This window comes from Parambassis ranga, chromosome 1, assembly GCF_900634625.1.
Source record: "Parambassis ranga chromosome 1, fParRan2.1, whole genome shotgun sequence".
Lineage (NCBI taxonomy): Eukaryota > Metazoa > Chordata > Actinopteri > Ambassidae > Parambassis > Parambassis ranga.
Genome location: NC_041022.1, coordinates 19,199,608 through 19,222,305, shown reverse-complemented (window position 1 = coordinate 19,222,305; position 22,698 = coordinate 19,199,608). Strand labels below are relative to the sequence as shown.

General features: G+C 43.5%; 4 protein-coding genes across 7 annotated transcripts; 3 read left to right on the top strand and 1 right to left on the bottom strand.

The window, feature by feature from the left end:
* The first annotated feature begins 373 nt into the window (after window positions 1–373).
* Window positions 374–4,323, top strand: fbxl18 (F-box and leucine-rich repeat protein 18). The gene is made up of 7 exons (XM_028409197.1): window positions 374–511; window positions 1,154–1,351; window positions 1,479–1,828; window positions 2,080–2,215; window positions 2,289–3,361; window positions 3,474–3,692; window positions 3,780–4,323. Exons 1-7 carry the CDS (start codon window positions 461–463, stop codon window positions 3,931–3,933), a joined length of 2,181 nt encoding a protein of 726 aa, XP_028264998.1. The 5' UTR covers window positions 374–460; the 3' UTR covers window positions 3,934–4,323.
* Window positions 4,324–4,994: 671 nt separating this feature from the next.
* Window positions 4,995–8,561, top strand: ptcd1 (pentatricopeptide repeat domain 1). Its single transcript, XM_028409210.1, has 8 exons — window positions 4,995–5,589; window positions 5,661–5,801; window positions 6,010–6,228; window positions 6,314–6,415; window positions 6,657–7,331; window positions 7,476–7,592; window positions 7,855–8,037; window positions 8,156–8,561. Exons 1-8 carry the CDS (start codon window positions 5,140–5,142, stop codon window positions 8,390–8,392), a joined length of 2,124 nt encoding a protein of 707 aa, XP_028265011.1. The 5' UTR covers window positions 4,995–5,139; the 3' UTR covers window positions 8,393–8,561.
* A 1,878-nt stretch (window positions 8,562–10,439) lies between these two features.
* Window positions 10,440–15,929, top strand: smcr8b (Smith-Magenis syndrome chromosome region, candidate 8b). Of its 2 annotated transcripts, XM_028409184.1 has the most exons (6): window positions 10,440–10,804; window positions 10,901–11,204; window positions 11,867–12,291; window positions 12,392–13,620; window positions 13,848–14,343; window positions 14,445–15,929. In XM_028409184.1, exons 2-6 carry the CDS (start codon window positions 11,019–11,021, stop codon window positions 14,842–14,844), a joined length of 2,736 nt encoding a protein of 911 aa, XP_028264985.1. In that variant the 5' UTR covers window positions 10,440–10,804; window positions 10,901–11,018; the 3' UTR covers window positions 14,845–15,929. The 2 variants fall into 2 exon arrangements, with proteins under 2 accessions (XP_028264985.1, XP_028264974.1); XM_028409173.1 differs by having other exon boundaries at window positions 10,440–11,204.
* Window positions 15,849–21,921, bottom strand: LOC114438104 (uncharacterized). 3 transcript variants are annotated; one of them, XM_028409231.1, is made up of 20 exons: window positions 21,815–21,904; window positions 21,330–21,471; window positions 21,140–21,248; window positions 20,967–21,060; window positions 20,605–20,755; window positions 20,413–20,530; window positions 20,203–20,328; window positions 20,053–20,115; window positions 19,846–19,968; window positions 19,607–19,762; window positions 19,468–19,518; window positions 18,726–18,952; window positions 18,547–18,626; window positions 18,188–18,277; window positions 18,005–18,082; window positions 17,715–17,819; window positions 17,245–17,350; window positions 17,017–17,062; window positions 16,647–16,702; window positions 15,849–16,314 (listed from the first exon to the last, which is right to left on the bottom strand). In XM_028409231.1, the coding sequence occupies exons 2-19, from the start codon at window positions 21,460–21,462 to the stop codon at window positions 16,684–16,686; spliced, it is 1,875 nt and encodes a 624-aa protein (XP_028265032.1). In that variant the 5' UTR covers window positions 21,463–21,471; window positions 21,815–21,904; the 3' UTR covers window positions 15,849–16,314; window positions 16,647–16,683. The 3 variants fall into 3 exon arrangements, with proteins under 3 accessions (XP_028265032.1, XP_028265023.1, XP_028265042.1); XM_028409222.1 differs by having other exon boundaries at window positions 15,850–16,314; window positions 21,831–21,921; XM_028409241.1 differs by lacking the exon at window positions 17,017–17,062 and having other exon boundaries at window positions 15,850–16,314; window positions 21,831–21,921.
* Between the last annotated feature and the right edge of the window lie 777 nt (window positions 21,922–22,698).

The following is a 22,698-nucleotide window of genomic DNA, read 5'->3' as shown; positions in this document are numbered from 1 at the left end:
CCCAGCAAAATATATAAACCTAAAATGTACATTTTAATAACGCATAAAAATTGTAATCTTTTAATTATCTTTGTATGATTTGGTCAAGTCGAACCTGGATAAATAACACGTAACCCAGCATAACCTGATCCCTTGTATACAGACTTTTACACAGAGAAACACGCCTCTTCTGTACAATTATCAACTGTATCAATAATTATCAGGAATTATTATTCTTAATAATTAGCAATAGTAAATTATGACACGTCGTGAAATAATATAAAGTGTAATCATTTGGGTCTGTGGATGTTCTCATTTCATTTGTGGTATAAAATCATCATGACTGGTCCGACAGGATGTATGTCCGTCACTGTAAAATTTCCGGCATGTGCAGCAGCAAACATCTTCCGTGCAGTCAGCCGCAGCCTGTAGCTCAGAGCAGAGCCTGAGAAGATGAACCTTTAAAATCTTTCTGACCGTGATGGGTGCAGTGTGTGGGATTTCAGAGGACATGGATCGACAAATTGTACAGGTGGGCGAACTGACAACCAGTTTATTAGCGACACCGCGGGGCACTACAGAAGTAACGTTGGCTAATGTTAATGCTAGTTCGGAGGCTTTAGGAGGAGGATTTAAGTTATCATTTTTTTTTCAGCCAAGCTTTAATACTTTTTGTGGAAGAATAAACCTGATATGGATGTTATTGTGCTAACATGACAAGCTAACGTGAATGAATACACGTTTTGCACCCAGTTACACAGATAATGTCATCTCTTCGTAATGGCAATCTGTCGTTTTCTCAAAATACTGCTTCAGTCATAATTAAAAAGGGCTGGTCATATATTACAACACACGCATCAGAATGGAGTATTCTATTTTAGACCAATACAGCAAATTAAATAGCGAACATATGCATAATATTAAGAAGACAGTACAACTAGGAACTATGCTCCTTGGAGAACACAGCCTACAATGACCACTATAGGAGACATTACAATGAGAGCTTAGGACACAGACAAGCATCTGAAGCTGAAACGTCACGTCTTTTACATGCTTTATACCTCCCATTGTATAAAATCAAGAAACTGTATTGACATTAACAAAAGATTTGTAGCATCTTTGTAATTTTTCTACATAGTGACAAATGGTGTAACAGCATCTTTTACTGTCTCAGGCTGAGTGTGATGAAGACACGATGTTTTCTACCAACGTGGGAATGTCAGATTTGTCCGATGAGATCCTACTGTGCATCCTCCACCATGTTCCAGTGTGTGATCTGCTGATGAATGTCTCAAACGTCTGCCACAAGCTGCACACACTATGCCATGACAAGACCCTGCTCACAAATGTCAGCCTGTCTGAAGAGTATCTGGTAAATTCTTATTCTATTCAGAACTGATAGGGGATGTTTTTTTGTCATTGTATTAAAAATCTTCGTCACAGCGTTCAACTTTCCATTTTTTCAAAACATATTCAGACTTTGTTTTTTTTCCCTCCAGGCTGATGATCTGTCAGTTCGCTACATACTGAGACAGCTTGCTAATCATGTGCAGTCTCTCAGCCTGAACGGGTGCTACTGGCTGTCTGGTTCTACCATGGAGTATCTTGCGCGCTGCAGAGGAGTGACGCATCTTGATGTGACAGGATGTCGCATCACTTCCCTGTGTCTGTCCCGTATCCTCTCCTCCCTCACTTTACTCAGATCACTTGCTTTTAATGTGACACCACGCTTCAACTTTGGTCAGCTCAGTTCAGAAGCTGTGGACACACTGAGTCGCCTGTCGGAGCTCAGACAGACACTCTTGACACCAAGTTACGGTGTGGTGCCGTGCTGTGCTCAACTCCGCAAGTAAGAAACTGTCAGACTGCAATCTGTTACCAGAATTATTACATATTTAACACACTATTCTGTTTGTACCAGCTTGACATGTGGGACTGAGAAAGTTATGTTCACAGTAACAAATACAAATGTTAATAAATACGTATTACTTGTGTAATAAGTAGTTATTAATTGTAAATAGGGAGGGGACTCAAAATGGAAAAACAAAATCAATTAGAATATGGTTATTTTAATTTATGTCATGTGTCTTTGTTGTGTAGGCTGATGTTACAGTTTGACATCCCAGATGTGACCAGAGAGGGTGTCGGTGTTTGCTGTCAATTAATGGTTGGTCAGAGCAGTGTGCCACATTATCAACAGCTGGAGGAGTTCACCGCCAGGCTGGCTCCAGGAGAGGTGAGGTAGTTTGTTTGTATGTGTAGCAACCTGTCTTCGTTGAATTAATCTGTCTGTATATTAATGTCTTCAGGTAAACCAGACGTTGCTCCTTCTCTACCTGGCAGTATTCAGCGTTCATGTTCCAAAAGGTCTCAGAGTTTTCCTTGTGTCCATTCCTGGCCCAAACCCTGCTCACTGGCCTGCTGCTCCCTCGCTGGCTCAGAGCTTGGGTCAACGAGGTGACCTGGTGGCTCTGCAGCTGCCTCGGACCTGGCTAGATTCTTTGTCACTGAAGCGAGCTCTGGAGGGAAACAGCCCCAAGCACCTTAGCTTCAGCCGCTGCCCAGCATTGTGGCCACAGGTGTTCCAGTCGCTGCTGGGCGGAGGTGTCAGAGATGCCACACAACTGATGAGCCTGAACCTTAGTGGGATCAACCATGGTCCTTACTCAGAGTGCAGGAGTGTGGAAGATCAGCTGGGTGCTGAGACAATGAGTCAGTTGGCAGGTGGTTGTTCCAAGGTTAAACACCTGAACCTGATGCACACACATTATCACCATGAAAAGTCACCTGGAGTTGATGGGGAAACACATCTTTGTGCCAGCTTGGCTAAATTCAGACATCTGGTCTCTCTCACTCTGCCAGCCTGTGCTCTATCAGATGGCTTAAACCCACATCACATCTCTACACACAAGATCCCTCCTCCTTTGTTGTTCCAAGGGTTAAAGAAACCTCCCCGTGTGGGGGTGCAGAGTTACAAGCCTGATTCAGACTCGTCAGGGGATAGCACTTCAGGACTCACTTTGCTCTTAGCTGGCTGCCCTTTTTTAGAGACCTTTGAGCTCATTGGTCCAGGTTTTGCCTCTGCGCTGCCCAGGCTTGAACCATGCACTCGTGGAAGTGTGGAGCCTCGGGGTATGTGTGCCTGGGCACAAGGAGTTGGTGATACACACTTAGCAGCACTGGAGGCTTTGCCTCATTTGCGCCGTCTGACTCTTGCTGGACTTCCTGGGGTTCTTCGGGGAACAGGGCTGATACAGCTAGCCAGGCAGTGCAGAGACCTGCAAGTAATATCTCTTGCAAATCTGGGATCCCTGAAAACCATGAACTACACACCTGCCCTGCTGGAGGCACTTAAGCTGTGCACACAGCTACAGGAACTAAGGTTAGATCATGCCTTCGTCTTCCCTGATGTAGTGTAAAACTAAACTTATTCTTTTCTGTGCTCTTTGAGACTATATTTGGTGATTGGTTGACATTCTGTGTCTGTTCCCCAGGTTAGAGCAGCCCTATCTGAATGCTAACGCCTCATTCTTTGAGGCTCTGTCCTGCTGTTCTCGACTGCAGCGTGTCTGCCTTATCTCACGGAGTGGCACCTTTGACCCATCGGCTGTTGAAACTTTCATGGAGCAGTGCTGCCATGTCATTATGTGCCATATATTCATGGGTGGAACATTAGTGGCTTGTCGGACACTGCAGAAAGTTCTGATGGACAGGTCAGTGAATGCATTAGCATATTTGAAGGATGGGACATGTTGATGCTTATACATGTTTAAGTTGAACTAATTGTTTCTCTCTGTTAGATTTTCAGAGCGCTCGGCTCTCAGTGTGGTCATCTACCCGTTACAACATGAAGACCTGCCTTCAGTCATCAGAGATATCCCATTAACACTGCTGGATCGTATTACTCTGTTTCAGAGCCACGTGGCTCAACCACCACATTTATCGCCGTTGTGACATCACCAGAAGGCTTCATTGTGATTGGTGCTCAGCAGCTGAGGTGCTCAGGTTTTTTTTTTCTGTGGAAATAAACTTAACAAAGGAAATAGTTGTGTGTCACATCAACAGCTGTTTCAAGCTGGTCTACAAAAACCATGTGTGTTTACATTAATACTTAAATGGTTATGATGTTCATCCAAGGGAAATTCGCTCTCAGGCTGATACTCTTAGTTTATTCTTCTAGGACATTTGATGGCCTCATGGTCTCAGTTGTGGCTTCTCAGTCACAAATCATTTCTGTTATTTCATGACTCAAAGTGCCAAACAAATTATGAATTTCAGAATGTATTTGTACCTGAGGCTTTGGATCAAATTTCTGTCACAATAAACTGTGTAATTGATTTTTAACTTTTGTCTGTATACCATTTTCAATTTATGACGTTTTTATTTACATAAATATTTAGTATATAATATTAATTTATTAGTGAGATTTGGAGGTGCTGTTATGTTGTAGTTTGATAGTAAAAAAATAGCCCAGCTTCAAAGAAATTCCACAACAATTTAATGAAGTTTAGAGCCCTCTGCTGATGCCCACAGCCTTCCTTGTATGGTAATATAATGATGACTGAAGTAGTACCCAGCTGTTTTATTGACTGATTTATTTATAGATTTACCCCAGTTGACTTTTTATGTCTATGAATCTGGACACATCACTGATTAGAATTGGTATCCCTAAGATCATAACTGGGCGTTATTGATCAAATAACTTAATACAATTAAATGCAAGGAAATTAATCAAATTAGATTTTGTATCATCTTTATGAAAACAGAGACCTTTATGAGGGGGCAATTTTAGCAACTGCACAATTCTACTAATCGATCATCGATATCGTCGATCGCTGTGCAACATACTAAAGGTCAGAAGCATAGAAGATGCCCTGTCATCTTATTTTTTATCTTATTTATAAACGACGGTGCTGTCATTTGGATCTATTCTGCTATTCTTTTGAAGCGACAATGAGGACTTGTATTGTCCTGGTTTGGTATCTACTATTCAGGCCTTGACTGGTTTACGTCATTAGAACGTGGTTAACATGCCGGAAGCTGCGACGCTACCCTTCAACTAGCCATGCTAGGCATGCTGCTTTGACAGATGTCTTCGTTTTCTGGCGGAGGGAAGAACAATGTTTATGTAGCTTCTAAAACCTACACACAGCTGTAAATATGTTGACATCCGCCGCCTGCTCCTGGGTGCGACACGGAAGGAACATATCAGCCCCCGTTGCCAGGCTATCCATCTTATCTGCGGTCAACAAGTCAACAAAAACATGGACTCTGAGAGAAGTACCGGGTTTGTCCCAACAGCGGTCACCCAGGCTCTCACCGGGCCCCTGGCAGCTGCACACGCGGCTGTCGTCTTCTCGAGGGGATGCGGACCCCCTGGACTCCGCTTCACTCCCACCTGGCCGGGACAACTTCGGCTTGCTGTCCACCGATATATCCTCTCGGAGGTCGTTCAGGAAAAGCAGCCCAGAGATCCGCGACCTGCCGCTCCAGGATGAAGACGCTGTGGAGGAAAAAGAGCAGGGTAAAGCTTATATAAGAAGGCTCAGGAGAGAAAATACACCGTACTGGTACTTCTTACAATGCAAGAAGCTCATCAAAGAGAACAAGGTTAGTGCATTTCCTGAGTTACTCTGTCTTCCTTCTGAGTTATGTTTTCAAATGTTTTTGTCCTCTCACAGCTGCAAGAAGCTTTGGATTTGTTCAGCATAAACATGCTGCAGGGAGAGAGGCTGCAGCCAGAGGAGTACAACTTCACAGTCCTGATAGGAGGCTGTGGACGGGCTGGACAGCTCAAGAAGGCCTTCAGACTCTACAATGATGTAAGGTTGTTTTTTTTATTAAAAGCTTGCAATAAAGTTTGTTAAAATACCAGTACATTTGCAGTAAATCTGTCTTTTAAAAAGTTTTCTTACACAGCTTATGTAAAAATCACATTCTGTTTGAACTTGTACTTGTTAAAGGTCTATATATATATATACGTGTGTGCCTTTGTGACAGACATTAATACATTTATCCCCTTTCCTCTAGATGAAGAAGCGAGGTCTCACTGGTACAGATGCGACCTACACTGCGCTCTTCAACGCATGTGCTGAGTCCCCTTTTAAACAAGCCGGTCTGCAGCAAGCGCTGAAGTTGGAGCAAGAACTCCGTCGCAAAAACTACCCCCTCAGCACCATCACGTACCACGCTCTTCTCAAAACTCACGCCATCACCAATCACCTTCAAGCTTGTATTCATTTGATCAGGGTGCGACACACACGCCTACAATACGGTATGATTTCAGCAGAGGTTGCTGGTGTGTCTGATCATGGTGTTGGCTGTTTGCTTGTAGGAGATGCTACAAAATGGACATGCTGTAACTCAGGAGACTTTTCACTACCTGCTGATGGGCTGCTTGAAGGATAAAGAAACTGGATTCAGACTGGCTTTGCAGGTAGAGTCACTCACCACCTTAGTATGGAATTATAGACCAACCAATTCCAATACTGCACTCAGGTGCCCCACCAAAACACCACTTCACACAAGTCCTGAAAGTAGAAAATACATTCAAATAACCTGCTAATTCCTGAAGTTCACATACTTTTGTCACTTGCATATATTAATATTGGGAGGACACTTTGTGTTATTGTTAGGATACACTCTATAGCAGTAATAATTTTTCATGTATTTTTCAGGTTTGGCGTCAAATGCTGCAGTCAGGGATTCATCCAGACTCTGAGAACTTTAACCTGCTCTTGAGGACTGCCAGGGATTGTGGGGTTGGCAATCCTGCCTTGGCTGCTGGCATTCTGCTGAGGATTGACCAGAGTCAAAGTCACAATGGTGGAAAACATGTGAGGGGTTCCAAGTTCCAGAGTGTAATAGACATTGATCTCCTGGAGAAGCAGTTGTTTACCCAGGCTGATCCACTCAATGACAGCCAACAGGACAGCAGACACATTGAGGAAGAGTTCCCCAGCACACAAGACTCATCAGACTTGGTACCAGTCAGACAAGAAGCCAGCATCTCACTCCCTCCTGACTTAGCAGCTGGTTCCTCAGCTCCCAATCTGTTGGATGTTTTTGAGGAGAGGAGAGGTGTTGTGATCTCCCTTGGCTCTGTTGACGGACCCTCTGATAGGCTTGCACTCATCGGCGGAGCTGAAGGTTTCCTGGAAAAGATGGCAGCTAATAGGCTCAGTCCCAGTCTCAAAACTCTGACTCTGTTGGCTGACATGATGGAGCCAGGTCTCCAGTCTCTGCAGGGGTTGTTGAAGGTGGCCAAAGAGAATCGGGTGAAGCTTGATGTTCCGTTCTTCAACTCTGTGATACGCAGAGCAGCCAAAGCTGATGACCTGGAGGGAGCGAAGGTACTCACACATGCATACTTAGCAGCAGATGACTTAATAGTGTTGGCTGTAAGTGGCCAGCTGTTCAGATATCACCACAGCACTAACTGAGATGTGACTACATGAGTGTGTGAGCAGGTTTTTATCACATGTTTGTCTCTCTAGGCTGTGCTGAGCGTGATGCGCCAACGCAATGTACATGTGGACATAAAAACATATGGATGCCTCGCATTGGGCTGTAAGCAACAGAAGGACGGTCTTCAGCTGCTTAAAGACATCGAGGTGATGAAACAGACTGAACATTTTAGTTCTGATTTCATATGAATATTATTACAGACTAGCCTGCTCAGCCATTCTTATTCATTCTCTACTCTATACAAGTCTCTCTCTGTGGATTAGAGTCTCATGGGGCACTATGGATGCAGAATAAACTGCCTGTGGATTAGATAGACATATAACAAATCCGAGAAACAAAGCATGTGACAGACAAGTGTTCAGACTGATACTGCTGGTTAGAGATGGCTGTCTTCTCTTTTTTCCGCAGGAAGCCGGACTGAGGCCTAATGTCCATGTGTTCTCTGCTCTAATTGGCCGAGCAACTCAGAGACTGGATTACCTCTACCTTAAAACGATCCTGAAAAGCATGAGTGACATGGAAGTTTGGCCCAATGAAGTCATCATCAAACAGCTGGAGTTTGCTGCACAGTATCCTCCCAACTATAACCAGGTGAGCAATACCCCATGTATTCATGACTAGCATACACATATATGTACTGTATCTGAAGGTGTGTGCATTTAGGATTCAGTTTTTTTAATACTGTCTCTTTCTGCTCTCCTGATCCTAGTACAAATCTAGAAACAACTACCTGGTCCAAATAAATGGTTTTCGCGGCTACTACCAGCAGTGGCTGAGAAACATGCCTGCTCAGGAAGAGCAGACAGAGCTGCAGTCGGATCCTGCCGTGCTGAAAAAAGAAGCTGCAGATGGACTGACAGAAGCACAGAACCTCCAGAGAGTAGCGTCGCCGAGATATCATTCTCGTAGTAGAAACAAGACGATCAGCACCTCATCTGCTCTGTGACAGCACACCTGAAACTGTCACCAGTGTCTCTTCTTGATCATGATAGCTTTGGAACCTTGTAACTTTGGGCAGATGTGTCTTATAAATTATGTATTTGTTATTTTTTCAGAATATGTTATTATAATTCATATCACAATAAAAGTACATTTTGTACCCTTTGTTGGAGGAATGATGGCCTTCAGTGTGGATCAGAGCTTTTTACACAGTAGATAGAGGATAAATAGAGGAAAAATAGGCTCATATGGGTGGACCCTTCTGTGTATTAGCATACATGATCTGCAGCACTGATGGGATTTCAGAGAGACTCGAAAAGGCAGCTAAGCTGCAAGTTACAGAACATCTTAATGTCATGTTGCCTCGTCCCTGAACCACATGGATCATGCTGATGATGAGGCTAAGTGATGGCTGGATGTCAATGTTCCACAGTGAAATGAAGGTCATACTGGGTTTGTTTTTTTATCCCAGTAAAGACACGGAGACATGTACACAGTGTTAATGGCTGTCTCTGAGTGATCATATGGTCCCGGATCCTCTCCAGCAAGAGAGAAGGAAAAAAGGATGAAAGAAACAAACGAAGGGGGAGAGAGAAAGGCAGAGAACAAAAGAAAAGAAGACAGCAGCACTGACAGACACATCAGTGCTCTTTCATTCATCATAATAATATGCTGTAAAATAGCAGTCACATGTGATTATTATACTGAATATTTGATATAACCTACTTAGAAAAATGTGACCAGTGGCTATAAATACTGGTTACATTTTGAAGTGGAGTCATTTCAGCACTCTTGAATGTCAGCTGTGTAACATATGTGCAGACTGTTTCATTATATATAAATAAGTACTCTAGATGAGATGTATTTTAGAAGCTATTAATTTAATAACCGAAAAAGGTGATATAATAAGTGTTATTATTATATAGTCTAACACTTGGATTAGCATTAAGCTTTGTCAGCTGTGAGGCCTTTCACACAGAAGCAGTGCCTTTCTAAGTCATGTCTAATCAACTCATTAGCCACAGGTGAACTCCAATCAAGGTGCAGCAACATCCGAGCAACGATCAAGACAAATGGGAACTCCAAGTGTTCTTGTAAAGGGTCTGATCACTTATGTCAATGTGAGATTTCAGTTTTAACTTTTTAATACATTTGGAAAAAAAATATAAAATGTGATGTGTGTATAAGATGTGTGACTTTGTCATTATGGGGTACTAACTGTAGATTAATGTGGGGGAGAACAGAATTTAAATGATTGTAGCATCGGGATGCAACATAACAAAAGTGATAAAAGGACCTGATACTTTCTGAACGCTCTGTACACATGGAAACATCACTACACACTGCTCACTCACTGCTGTTTGAGCTTCTCAGTGCTGTCAGTGCTCTGATATCATTCAGCACAATCATCATCTGCTGTGTGAAGGAGAGGCTTCCGCCCTTTCCTGCCAGTTTCACAGAAATCAGAGAAAACTTTTAGAAAGACTATTTTGAGACATTTTTAAAATGCCTTAAAAACATAGAACGCCTCATACACCCACTTTTCTTTTCTTTATTCCATTAATTTTCCATTATTATACTCTGAAGTGGTGTGAATGCATCAGTAATTGAATTGGAGTAACACACTGTTTGTATAAAGAATCACTTGGTACTTTTTATTTACTATTAAAGATGCACACATTTTGTAAAATCTATCTACACTGTGTGCATCTTTAAATAGCACCGCTTTCACCACAGCTGTCTGTCAAAATAAATATCAGGTCAAACCAAGCTACGCATTGTAATAAATCGGTGTAACAATCAATCGTTCTAATCAGTATCACAGCACACATTTGAACGTCTATATTTGACTAAATAAAGTTTCCAGCGGGTAAGATTTATTTTGAAAGTGATGACCGGAAGTGTTCTTTAATCAAATGATTTTATTTTGAAAGTGATGACCGGAAGTGTTCTTTAATAAAATGATTTTATTTTGAAAGTGATGACCGGAAGTGTTCTTTAATCAAATGATTTTATTTTGAAAGTGATGACCGGAAGTGTCCTTCATGTCTGACTTCAGTCCGGACCTCCAGCTTGCTGGTCTCACTCTCAAAACGCCGCTTTCGCAAGTGGAGCGAGCCGCTGCGGCGGCGCATCCGCGGCCCGGCATCTGTCCGTCTGCCCGTCACATGGCTAAATATGGCTGTACAGGCTTCGGTTTGCGGGCTACAAGCGTGACACAGAGGCACATGAAATGCACTGGAAGCTGGTTTACTAATTGGCGAGAAAGAGGAACTCAAATCCCAGGACAAAGGTTGGCCAGCCGTGTGACTGCTGCCCGCAAGGAACTTGTCTGTTGACTTGAAACTGGTCCTGGAAGCGGCGCTTGTTTACGCCATTGTCGTTGAAAGTTATCGCGCAGGATCCTTCTGAAGTTTCGGTTTGCTCCACTTTAAATGTGTATTTTGTTTCATGGCTGCAGAGAACTGCGCAACAGGTTTGTAACTCTCCGGTTGTTGTTGTTGTTGTTGTTCAGCGAACAGCTGACTCACCGAGGCCGGGCGACCCCAGCGCCCAGTCCTCGGAGTAGACTCATATCAGGGCTGGTATCCTGCAGTGGCGGACCCCCCTCCCCCCGCTCCAACTGGGTGAAGATGATCGGGTCACCGGACCTGCTGGCCTTCACAGGCACGGAGGGGTTTGAGGAAGGTGAAGTGGACCAGGAGGCTCACGGTCTACCTGAAGAGCTTTCGGTCCCCCTTTTCCCAGCCTTCCATCCCTGGACCTCATCAGCCCAGTTCCACAGAGACTTCATACTGGTGGCTGAGTTCTCAGAGCAGGTGTGTGTGTGTGTGTGTGTGTGTGTGCGTGTGTGTGTGTGTGTGTGTGTGGGGGCTATACACACCTGAGGAGAACAGAACAGGTCATCCAGATATAATTGCATCTGCTGTGTAATATTTCCAACATCATTCACATACACACAAGCACACACTACACTGTTACATTTCATTTTAATAGTTTGTTGAAGTGGAAAAAATCTCAACATTATTATTTAATTTTAATTTTATGGATGTGTGGATGACAACTCACTTCTGCAGCACATTCTGTGTGGTTCTGTGTCGCAACTCGTGATGAGTTGAACTTTATTTATTCAGGAAGTCCCTTTCACAGTAGGATCTATTTTCAAGAGATGACAAGCTCAACAAATTACAGATAGTGCTCAGCAAGCAGCCACTGTCACACACACACACACAGGCTAAGTTAAAATAAGGAAACAACCACTGCTGCATATCATGTGCAGCATCAACACGTTCATACCTGTTTCCCCTATTTGCATGACCACAATCAAACAGACCATGAGAATTTATGTATTTTAAATATTTAAATATTTGTAAGTACAGTGGATTCAGATTTGAAAAGACCCGGAGGCAAGAATACAGGTTCTGTTCCTGTAAAAGATGATTACTTCAGTTGTATTCAGACCCTTGCTCTGTGCCTTCAGGTGGGTCCAAAGCCCGTGCTCACGATTCCAGATGACGCCAGAGTCATCGGCTCGTTCGACCTCAACCACTTCTCTGTTCGGATCATGTCCGTGGACTACCAGGCGTCCGGCCCCAGCAACGTCCCTTCCTCCTCCTCCTCCTCCTCCTCCGGCCCCCGACTCAACTTCAGCGAGGACTCCAAAGTCATTCTGGGAGATTCGGCAGAGGACGCCTTTGCGTACGTTCATCATGTGACTCTGTATGACCTGGAGGCTCGGGGGATGGTGCGTCCCTTCTGCATGGCCTACGTGTGTTCAGACCAGGCTAAGCTAATGGAGAGTTTCTCTGAACTGTCAGTGTGCTTCTCTCGGGCGTCCGACAGCCTGAAGACGGGAAACAGACAAGCCTTTTCCATGGAGCTGCAGAGGAAACTACAAAAACTCGAGTAAGATCAATACACTGTCCATCATTTTAGAACAGACATACGGAATTGAAATGCTTCTTATGTGTAGTGACTACATGAACCTCCTCCTGCTGTCTTTCAGGTACAGACGCTTGTCTTTGCTGCAAGAGAATTCAGAAAATGGATTTGCTGAATCTGAGCTTAAAAGCGATGAACTTGAAGCTGTAGAGCGTTTAATCCACAATCACAGAGACCTCCTCCGCCAGGTCACGTCCTACCCTAACAGGAAGCTCAAACAGCCTGACTTTCTGCCCTACGACCCAGCTGATTCTCTCACCGATCCAATTGCTTCGCTGCCCTCTCAGCCTGGCTCTTCCTTCTCCACCTCCCCGTCCTGCAGGTCAGAGCACCACCTGAAGCCACTACAGGAGCTTTGCAATGCCTACTTCCTGTCCCTGATGAAAGACCAGCTGGCAGACACGGAGCGGCGTCTACGTGGTGACAGGAGCGTCCTGCAGACATCTCGTGTCATACATTCGCTGTCCAGGAGGCTGACACTCACCAACTTCCTGTTTGAACTGTGGAGCCCAGAGGAAGCTGAGGAGGAAGACAGAGAGAGCCCTGAGATGGAGCTACAGAGCGCCACGGCGAGTAAGACGGGTGCTGAGGCATTTCAGTCAGAACCACAGAGCCTTGAGTCCTTCTTCTCCTGTGTGGAAGAGATCTCCATCAAACTAGAGGCAGGAGAAGCGAGGATGATGACCCCCGACTCCAGTGCTGCTACAGAGATGACAGGGAGCGTGAGCAGTGGCGACAGCATCGAAATCCTGGGGACTGAGAAGTCTTTTCGGACGCAGCGTGACGTTGCTGGGTCTGACAGCAGAGGCATGTCATTTTATAGAATCCAAGAAACTCAGGTCAGGATGATGGACACTCACATTAAGCGTGCAGCGGTGGATACAGGCGTCAGACGCGTGCAGGCCTTTGCCAGGCGGGCCAACAGCGAGGACAGCATCGAAGTGCTCAGCACCACAGAGTCCATCTTTCCTGACGACCTCACCGCCATCACAGAGGAGGAGGCAGAGCACCAACCTCTGACTAACGGCATTGGAAACGAGGACAAACCACAGACTGAGTGCAAATATGACAAAGTTTTCCAAGAGGAGAAGACACAGAGTGCAGCTACTGTAGTGGACAAGGATGAAAGTAAGGAGGTCGTTCAGGAAGAGGAAGGATGTCTCGACAGAGATGAGCCTTCACAGGAAAGAATGGCTAGCGCTGGTGTTGTGGTTAAAGAGCAGGTGGATGCTATAAAGAGGACTGAAGTCACTGATGACAACATGATGGACAAGACATCCCAACTACTGCCAGGTAACACAACTACAACGCAGTTATTATTTGAAGCAGGCCACATTTCCAAAAACAGTCATTAATGAGGTGCTTCCTCTTTCCCCTGATGGCTTCATGTTGTCCTCACTGCTCATTCTGTTTGCGTTGTTTGCTCTGTTAGCACATAATAAAAGTTGTTTTCCTAATGTTAAAGTTTCTGGTTTACTGTTGTGTTACAAACCTGTAATAAAACTGTTTTTACTACACAGCCTATAAGACAACGGAGTTAAAACCACAGGGGTCTGAAGCTCAGACGTTGTTGGCGGTGCCTGACCTCCATGTGAACTTCGCGCCTCCCACTGCCCTGGCGGAGGTCGACCGGTGGCCTCCGCCCTGCGCTCCCTTGAGGCTGCTGAGTGTCGATGAGGCATCAGACTGCACCAGCTTCACAGGCTCCTCAGATCCCCCATCTCCCACCCAAACCATCAACAGTCGCTGGGATAAGAGGAGGAGGAGGAAGGCTGGACTTAGAGCCCTCAGGTTCATCAAACAAAACTCGTTCTCCCAGCATGCCTTGTTTTGTCTCCTGAGCGGCCGGCCACTGGTAGTTATCGGAGGAGACGAGAGTTTGGTCAGGAAGCTGGTGGGTGCTCTGAGCCTCTTCCTGCCTGCTCCTGGTCCTGATAGCAATGCAGCACTGCCACACTTGACCACGCCCCTTCAGCTGACCGACCTGCTCACCTGGAGACTGATAGGAATACACAGGTATGCATCTCAGTGCCAACAGGACATTCTGTTTGCAGCCACACATGTATGTTTGGTGTTTAAATAGCAGTCTAGAAATCCTGTCTCATTCTTTGTCACAGGTCATCCTCCAGTTCCTCATCCACCATTCTTCATTCTCTGACTCGCTACAGTCGTTATTTGGCACTGCTGGACCTGGACCAGAGAACGCTGCGGTGTCCATCCTACTCTGGCTCTCTCCTTAGCAGGCTGGCTGATCCTCAAACCGGTATCAGCCGGGGCATGACCTACCTGCTGCACCTGGAGAGCTGCCTAACAGCATTGGCCAATCAGGTTCTGCTGTATACTTTCAGACCTGATGGTGCAGAAGACGAGAATACCGTGTGCAGCAGTGAATGTGACTTTAAAGTGCTGCACTATTTGTCTGACCTCACCAAACAACACCATGCAGGACATGGGCCACCTGTTTTAAGTTTCACTTACAGCTCAGTACCTCTCCACAAAAACACATATGCAACATGAGAGCCCGAACAGACACTGGATGAACACGAGATATTTTATTCTAACAGAAATGCACTGATGACTTGAATGAATCAACTGTTGCTGTGAACACATCGGCACAAAACATCTATTTTTGTCTGCTGTGATAATGTCAAGATCCTGCTTGTATTTGATGATTACTGTTTATGAGTGCACTAGCACCTACCTGGCACAAAGCCTTTTACATGGTGGAAGCCTTGTATGGTATATTTTTACATATGCTGGATAATCGCACTGCAACTTTTAAAGTAATTGAGCCACAGTTTGCTTTTTAATTGCACAACTCCTGTGAGTTCTGAGAGTACTGTTTGTAGCTGTTCAGACTCCATATAGATGGTGAGATCCTCTATTTTTCAATGTTTTGCTTTGTCGTTTAGCTCTTACTGTGCTCAGATTTGTTTGTATTAATGGATGGACAATGATAAAGATTGCTCCCCTGATGTTTTTTTTCCTAACGTGACACATGCTCAAACTTGTTATCGGTCACCATTGAGTACTGTGCATATTTCATCTAAAGTGACTTTTGTTTTGCACAGTAAACATGAAGATACTCTTAACAATCTGGATAACTAGTTATTAATTAATAACTGGGGACTGGGGAACTGGCTATAGGTATGAGTGTGAATGGCTGTCGGTCCCTCTATGTTAGCCCTGCAATAAGACCGTCAGCCTGTCCAGGGTGTACCCCGCCTCTCGCCCATTGACAGCTGTGATCGGCTCCAGCTGCCCTGTAGTACAGGACAAAGCGGGTGAAGATACATGTACTACACACATTTGTTTCTGTGATATTTTACAGTAACTACTTGACAGGCAGTGTTTTTAATATGGTAGTCGGATCAGTAGAGATGTGAGGTTAACACTGCAAAGGCTTTAGACCTGCATAAACAAGGAACAGCTGATCAAACAGGCAGTGATTTGTTTAAACCGTTTTTATTTAACTTTTTAACCAAAAACTGAAATTATGCAAATGTCAGTAAGTGTACATTTGTGTTTTCTTGATGCCAACATGAACCAACATTGCTCTTGTGGATAACCATTACTAAAATAAAGTCATATTTTGCATAATATTTTGTAGTCTAAGCAGCATAAAATGTTTATTCATCATTTAACATAACAACCTCCTTTAAAAGAGAAATCAAAAAGTTTTTTTAGCACCCAGTCAGCACACTGAGTGTTAAAACACGTGCTATATAACCATGTGGATGTGTGCACAAGAACAGCAGCTTGTGCAGGTGAAGCCTGACGTCTTTCCTTAGGACTACTCGACTCTTATTCACGGACAGAGTCCTGTAAGCACAGTTTCAGGACTTCCATAGTCTGTCGGGTGTAAGCAGGTGCAATCAAAAACCCCAATGCAAAAACCAACCAACAAAAAAGTACGGGAAATATTTAACACAAGGCAGCTGCTACAAGAGGCCATTTTAGGTCCAGTGGTGATAGTAATGATCAACCCTGAGGGGAGGAAAAGAAATACTTGAAGGCACATCCAGTGCAGAAATAATACAATTACATTTTATAGTATAAAAACATTGTTGGTCCACTAAGCTCTGCAAAAGACTGAGGGATGTTTACCAGTTTAACAATTGTATATTCAATAGACCTTTTGCATATGTGATCTTATTCTGCGTAACATAACCATGTTGGCTTTCTGAAAATCACATGTTTTTAGCAAATGAAAAAACTAAGAAAACCATGCTACAGTCCTTTCTTTTCAAAGTGGATTTTGAAATAATGTAAAAACAAAAAAACAGAAAGCATCAGCTGCTCAGAAGTGTGGGACTTACAGCTGACTGTGAGGCCTCGACTTGAAGGAAGCTGAGTTTAACATCCAACTGACTTCCTGCGAAAAAGGAAAAGAACAACTCTATAGATTATCTGGCACATTAACCAGACATTTTGACTACTGTGTTTACAAATCTGTCCGGCATACACACAGCTGCCACACTGTGAACCCCATGTACCTGCTGATGTGAAAAGTATCACACTAGCTTTACTCACACAACTGAAAACAACAATGCAAGTGTAACCACCACCACCACCACCACCACCACATCAGGAGAGGACAGAAAGGCAACAGATCAATAAATCCCCTTTCTGATTCTGTGAGCAAACAGGCTGAAGTGCTTTGTTGCCTTTTGTTAAAATATGACTCACTGATTCCAGACAATGGAGCGAAGAAAAGGTACCAAATTATGTCCACCTGACAAAGAAAGACAGATGCTATGTTACATGACTATGTTGTTTTGAGGCAGCCGTTTTCACACAGTCACCTTCATTTAGTGGCACATTGTGCTTCAGGCCCAAGACACTGGTGTAGACACAATACCAAGGTGGCAGAACAATAAGACAATAACTTCAGGCTTGGTAAATAATCTTACATACCATTCTTCTTCTGCACCTCCTGTGTGATTGACTGAAAGAAAGAATTCATACGTTCTTGGTTGGAGGACAGGTTTTGACACATCCAGCTGAGGGCCCATGTATTTTCCTGCAAGACATGAATGTTTTCTTGATTAGATCTATAAATACAGAGTGAAAAACTGACAATAGAATCATGTTTGTCATTCCTAATTTTAAAGCATCTTTTTCCGGTCACTGCGGTGCTCAAAGAGTTACACTGTCTGTTTTGTTTCTTTAGAATTTGAGAAAGAACAAGAAGAGATCAGAAGTTCTTCTTGTGTGTTGTGTTGTGGAAACAAAACTAATGAGAGATGTGTTGAAAAGCTCTACAAAACCCAAGGCTGGAAACGTGGTAAAATGTCTGCTTTATTTAACAGAACATGGAAAATGTTTGAGACATTTTCATGGGGGGGTCATTTTGACTACAACTGAATGTGAGTGCAGGAGGTTACCTTAAAAGTGTTGATGACAGGTATTACAGGACTCAGATCACCATTAAGGATTCTCAATCCTAAAGCTCCTGTTACCAACAGCAACAAGGCCTGCTCAGGGTATACCTGGAAACACAACAGTGTGTGTTAACAGTTTACTACCACATACCTGTCAATGTAATTACAACTTTACACACTCCTACATGACTACAATGAAATGACTACATAAGTATTCGAATCGTGCTCTGGTGAATCAAAACCAGGTTATAAGACATAAGATTTTGATCAGGAGTGTAAGTACACATACAAACCTCCTGGAAGGAATGTGGGAGGTGCACGTTGGAGCCCTGCTGGTCAGTCAGAATCGAATACACAACAGTCTGTGCTTCCTTTATGGTTCAATCACAGAGGACAGGAAAAAAAGAATGGAAACAATGAGAGAATAAATAGAAAGTCATAAAAACAAAAGATCTGTTAAAACATGAAATGCATACGTGCAGAAACTGCGGGCTGGGTGCAGGGAGAGGGCTGTGTGGACCACTGGGTGCGTTGACGATTGTGAGTAAACTGGTCCAACACTGAGACTGGACCAGAAAGAAGGACACACAACAGGAATCAGGCTGTATCCATTATTAAAATGCATCACCTCACCATGTTCAGAACCCTGCCCATATACTACCTAACAAACACTCAACACACATTCTCTAGAAGCATTACGTGTATAGACATAGTTAAGACACTAGCTTGTATTCATGGCCTATGAGCGCCTTTAAATTTCAAACAATCAAAACGTGTTAAATTTGTTGTGGAATCAGGGTTTGATTTTTAAACAGCAAACCGATGAGGGTCTTACATCAGTGTAGACAGCAGAGCTGTATCTCTGAGCTCTAAAAGCAAACTTCACCAGCTCAGGACAGTTCAGTGGTACAGCATCTACAGAAACAACAGAGATTATCTTCTTCAAATAAACCAACCAAAAAAAAGGCTTTTTTTGTGATATGTGTGTACAAATACACCGTATCTGTGTCTGACCCTTAATTGGCTCCCACACAGCATCAGAATAGCAGAGCTGGGACAGCTGAGTGACCATCATCTTTGGTGATGTGGCTGTTTTGAAGATGTGGAGAAAGATGAGGAAGAGGCCTGCTGTGAAGCGGGAGGCGGGGGGGTTCACTGAGGGGAACAAACTATTCAGGGCTGACCTGAAGTCCCCTGCCATGCACATAAAGAAAGGGACGAGGTCTTGCACCTGCTGGAAGCTACAGAAGAAACAAAGCCAACAAAGAAAGTCAATCTGGAAAGATGGCCGAGGCTGGGATTTCATTTCATTTTAAAGCCATTATGGGATGATACCATCTCCCTATTTAGCAACTGTGAGTTGCATGTGGAGGGGGTGCCGTTAGTCTTCATGCCAAGTTTTGCTAAAGTTGATTCAGCTCTGCTTAGTCTCTGATCAGTGGTTAGTAAGGGTTTTTCTGCAACTTGATTTTGGTAACCTGGCAGCAGCATTTGCTTTTGGCCCTCGCTTTTTTTCCTGTTTTGCAGCTAATTGGGAGCTTAGCATCGTCTCTGTGGTTTAACCTGCCCACAACAGGATTGTGTGCACCCAATCCTTTAAACAGCAAGCCCATCTTGGGGACAAACATTGCGATAGAAAATAAATTGTGTTTTGCACAATTGCACAGTGCAAATCTCTGCTAAATGTCTCTCACTGGGAACAAGGAAGATCATCTTTGGTAGGTAAAGCTGAACACAGAAAAACATTGAAACTCACAGTCTGGAGTCAGTCTGGACAACTCGAAGATATCGGCACAGCTCTCTGTACCTGCAGGCCGTGATACCATAAAGCAGAGTTCAGTGCTCGTCACACAGGCTGTATGTCTGCGGATCATGAAGTGAGTAATCATGGTAACCTTTGCTGACGCTGCAGTAGCTCCACCCTCAGCGAAACCACAGCCATCTTTTCAATCAGGACGTCCTTCTTGCCTTTGTCCTTACGGACACCAGACACATTCTGTCCCTTCATCACAGACACCAGCAGCACGTCATCCCAGGGGCGCATGCACAGGCTGAGGTGCATGAACAACAAAAGACAAAAAAAAAAGTTTGAACGTTTGACCTTGAAAATAAAAAACGCACATTCAACACATACCTGGTCTTCATGATCCTCAGCTGAGGAGGGAAATCTAATCTGTAGTAAAAATCCTGCATTTTGGAGATAAACTCTGGAGTGAAATCAGACATCACAAAGAGTCTCTGCACTGACGCCACAACCCTGGAGACAGGTACACAGGAGGAAGTGAATATCTGATCAAAGTTGTTGCAAATATGACACAATTGATTCTGTTTGCACATTTACCTCTGCAGTAGGAGCGTTTGAGCCTGATTCACATACGCTACTGGAGACAGTAAAATTAAATTCCTGCAGAAAATAAACACAGACAATGAATCTACTTGACATTTGAAACTGAAGAAAACTATTCTCGTAAAAATGGAAAAGCGTTGTTACTCTGAGACTTGGCAATGTCCTAGAAATTCTCCAGCAGCTCCAAGATTCATGACAGCTGCCGCTCTGTTGTCCTGTTTATCTGCGTTGTTCAGGAATGATGACACACAGTTGCAGACAGGTGTGTAACTAAAAAAAAATACATATTTTAGACCAGTTATTCTTTAAAAAAAAGAAACACAATGCTGTAACTATAGGAAACAAACGTCTCACTCGTAGATGCGGTCTTGTTCGTTCATTTGGGCCAGACCATATTCCTGTGGCTTCCCTCCCTCCTGGTAGGATGCGTATAGCCCAGATAATTCTTTTTTGAATCTCTGCAACAACATCTCTGCACAAAAAAAATAAACATTACTCACACACTCAGTTACAATCATTGCCTAAGTGTAAATGTGATCGCTGTACCTGCACGTCGGAGACAGGAGTCTACCTCTGACAGAGTGAGGTTAAAATGTTTCAGTCCTCCCAGCAGAGTATTGTCTCTGAGGTTGCTCCAGAACGTGCTCTTATTGTGGCTGTTACAGTGGCATATCTCCTTCTTACTCCACTCTGCACACTGGAAAAAACAAACCTTTTGAATCTGTTCTGCGATGTTCTATCTACCAGGAGAGGAAGCCTCTGAGCTTAATTACTTTCAGACCAGCTGATTCCATACATCTGGTTAATCTAGAGCTAGCCACTGTTTGAATACATTGAGTGAACTGACAAAAACAACTGTGTGTGTGTGTGTGTGTGTGTGTGTGTGTAGAGACTTCATCAACACATACCGATGATGCCAGCTTATCACAGATGTAACAGTAGCACTGATCACACATGAGTTTGTTACTGGCCACAGGACACCCAGTCTCAAATTCTGTAGCCCTGAGCAGAACAAAAGAGAAGCGGTGTGATCATCTGCAGATGTGGGACGTAAAAAGATCAACACTGTGAATGGCCTCACGTGAAAGAGTGTACGGGGCAGTCATAGCGTGCGTGAGGCAGCACCTTAGCACGCCGGGAGAAGGTAACAACTAGGTCTTCATCCTGAGCACATGGAGGCAACACATATGCTGAAACACAGAGGAAGGTCAGCTGGTGGTGATCATCATGTAAACCTTAAAAAACAAAGCAGGAGATGAAACAGTTGTTACCTGTCTCCTGCTCCTCTTCAATCTCCACAATCAGGCAGGACCGCTCATTGTCAACATCATTGTCAACATCGTCGTTGTCATCATCATCATCACTGAGGATGATTACTTCTTCACTGTCCGCCCTTGTGCACATCAGAAACACCTTGAACACAAAACCGGCTCACATTTAAAACACGACAGATCTTTACACGCTTGGTTTGTTGTTTTGTTTAAAATACGATGCGTTCAGTTGAATTGTTTGTTGAGAGTGGTGTCAATAAAAAGTATTGGGTGTCTTAGTAACAAGAATAACACTATTCTGCACTGTCGTCAGCTGTTGGTAGTTTATTTTCCTTAGGTTTAGGAAGCTAGCTGACTCTGGCTGTCTACAAAACAGGAAGTACAACGTCAGATAGAGCCGAGACCACGTTCTGTTTCCAGATTAAACCAAAGTAACAAACATAAAACACATTTAAGCTCCTCTAAAAGGATGTTAATTAACTTACTCAATTTACAACTTACTGCTGGTGTTCGATTTTCGCGCCTGTGCGCCAGATTTTACCGTCACCGGATATGATGGCGCTTCTTCTTCTGCTTCTTCTTCTTCTTCTGCTTCTTCTTCTTCTGCTTCTTCTTCTGCTTGTTCTTTTTTGCAATATCGTCACCTGCTGGCGTGTAGGTTAACAGGAATCAAAAATAGTATTAATAATCCCTGGTATCAAAATAATACTTTTAATAACACATATTTTAATTAATTAAATTATTTAATTATTAATTAAATTAATTCAGTTTCTTTTAAATAGTTAATACAGCTCTGTATGTTCCTTCCACACTACTGAATAAAATTATACGACACTGAGTCACAAATTTCACAGAACTGGACTTAGAATATAATATTAGTCCGTGCATTAGAATTCTGCTCTATATTTATTCCCAGACAAAAGTCATGTCCTTTGTTTTGTTGGCTGTACTGCTCTATTTATTTCTCCTTTGTTGCACCGTACACAACCAAAGAAAGACTTCATCTTCTGTTGCTGCATCATTTTCCACATCTTGGAGTGCTTTGCCTTGAGCAGCTTGGTGATATGATATGCCGCTCTCTCTTCATCAGCAGCTGATGCTCTGTTACTGCGCATGTTAAGGATATGACTCCCTTTTCAGCCTCTCCATTATCAGATGACTAGGTGTGACATGCTTGAAGTCATATTAGAAATGTCTGCCACAGTCTGCTGTTGAAACATGGTCTGTTACCACACACCAAGGTGTTGGAAGATGGATTTGTGAGTGATAACACAGTGTGATGATGTGTTTGATAGCAGTGCTATTTCAAGAGTTTAAATAAAAGTCAGTGATAACAACATAGTCTTGTGCTTTGAGAGGAAAGGAGTCT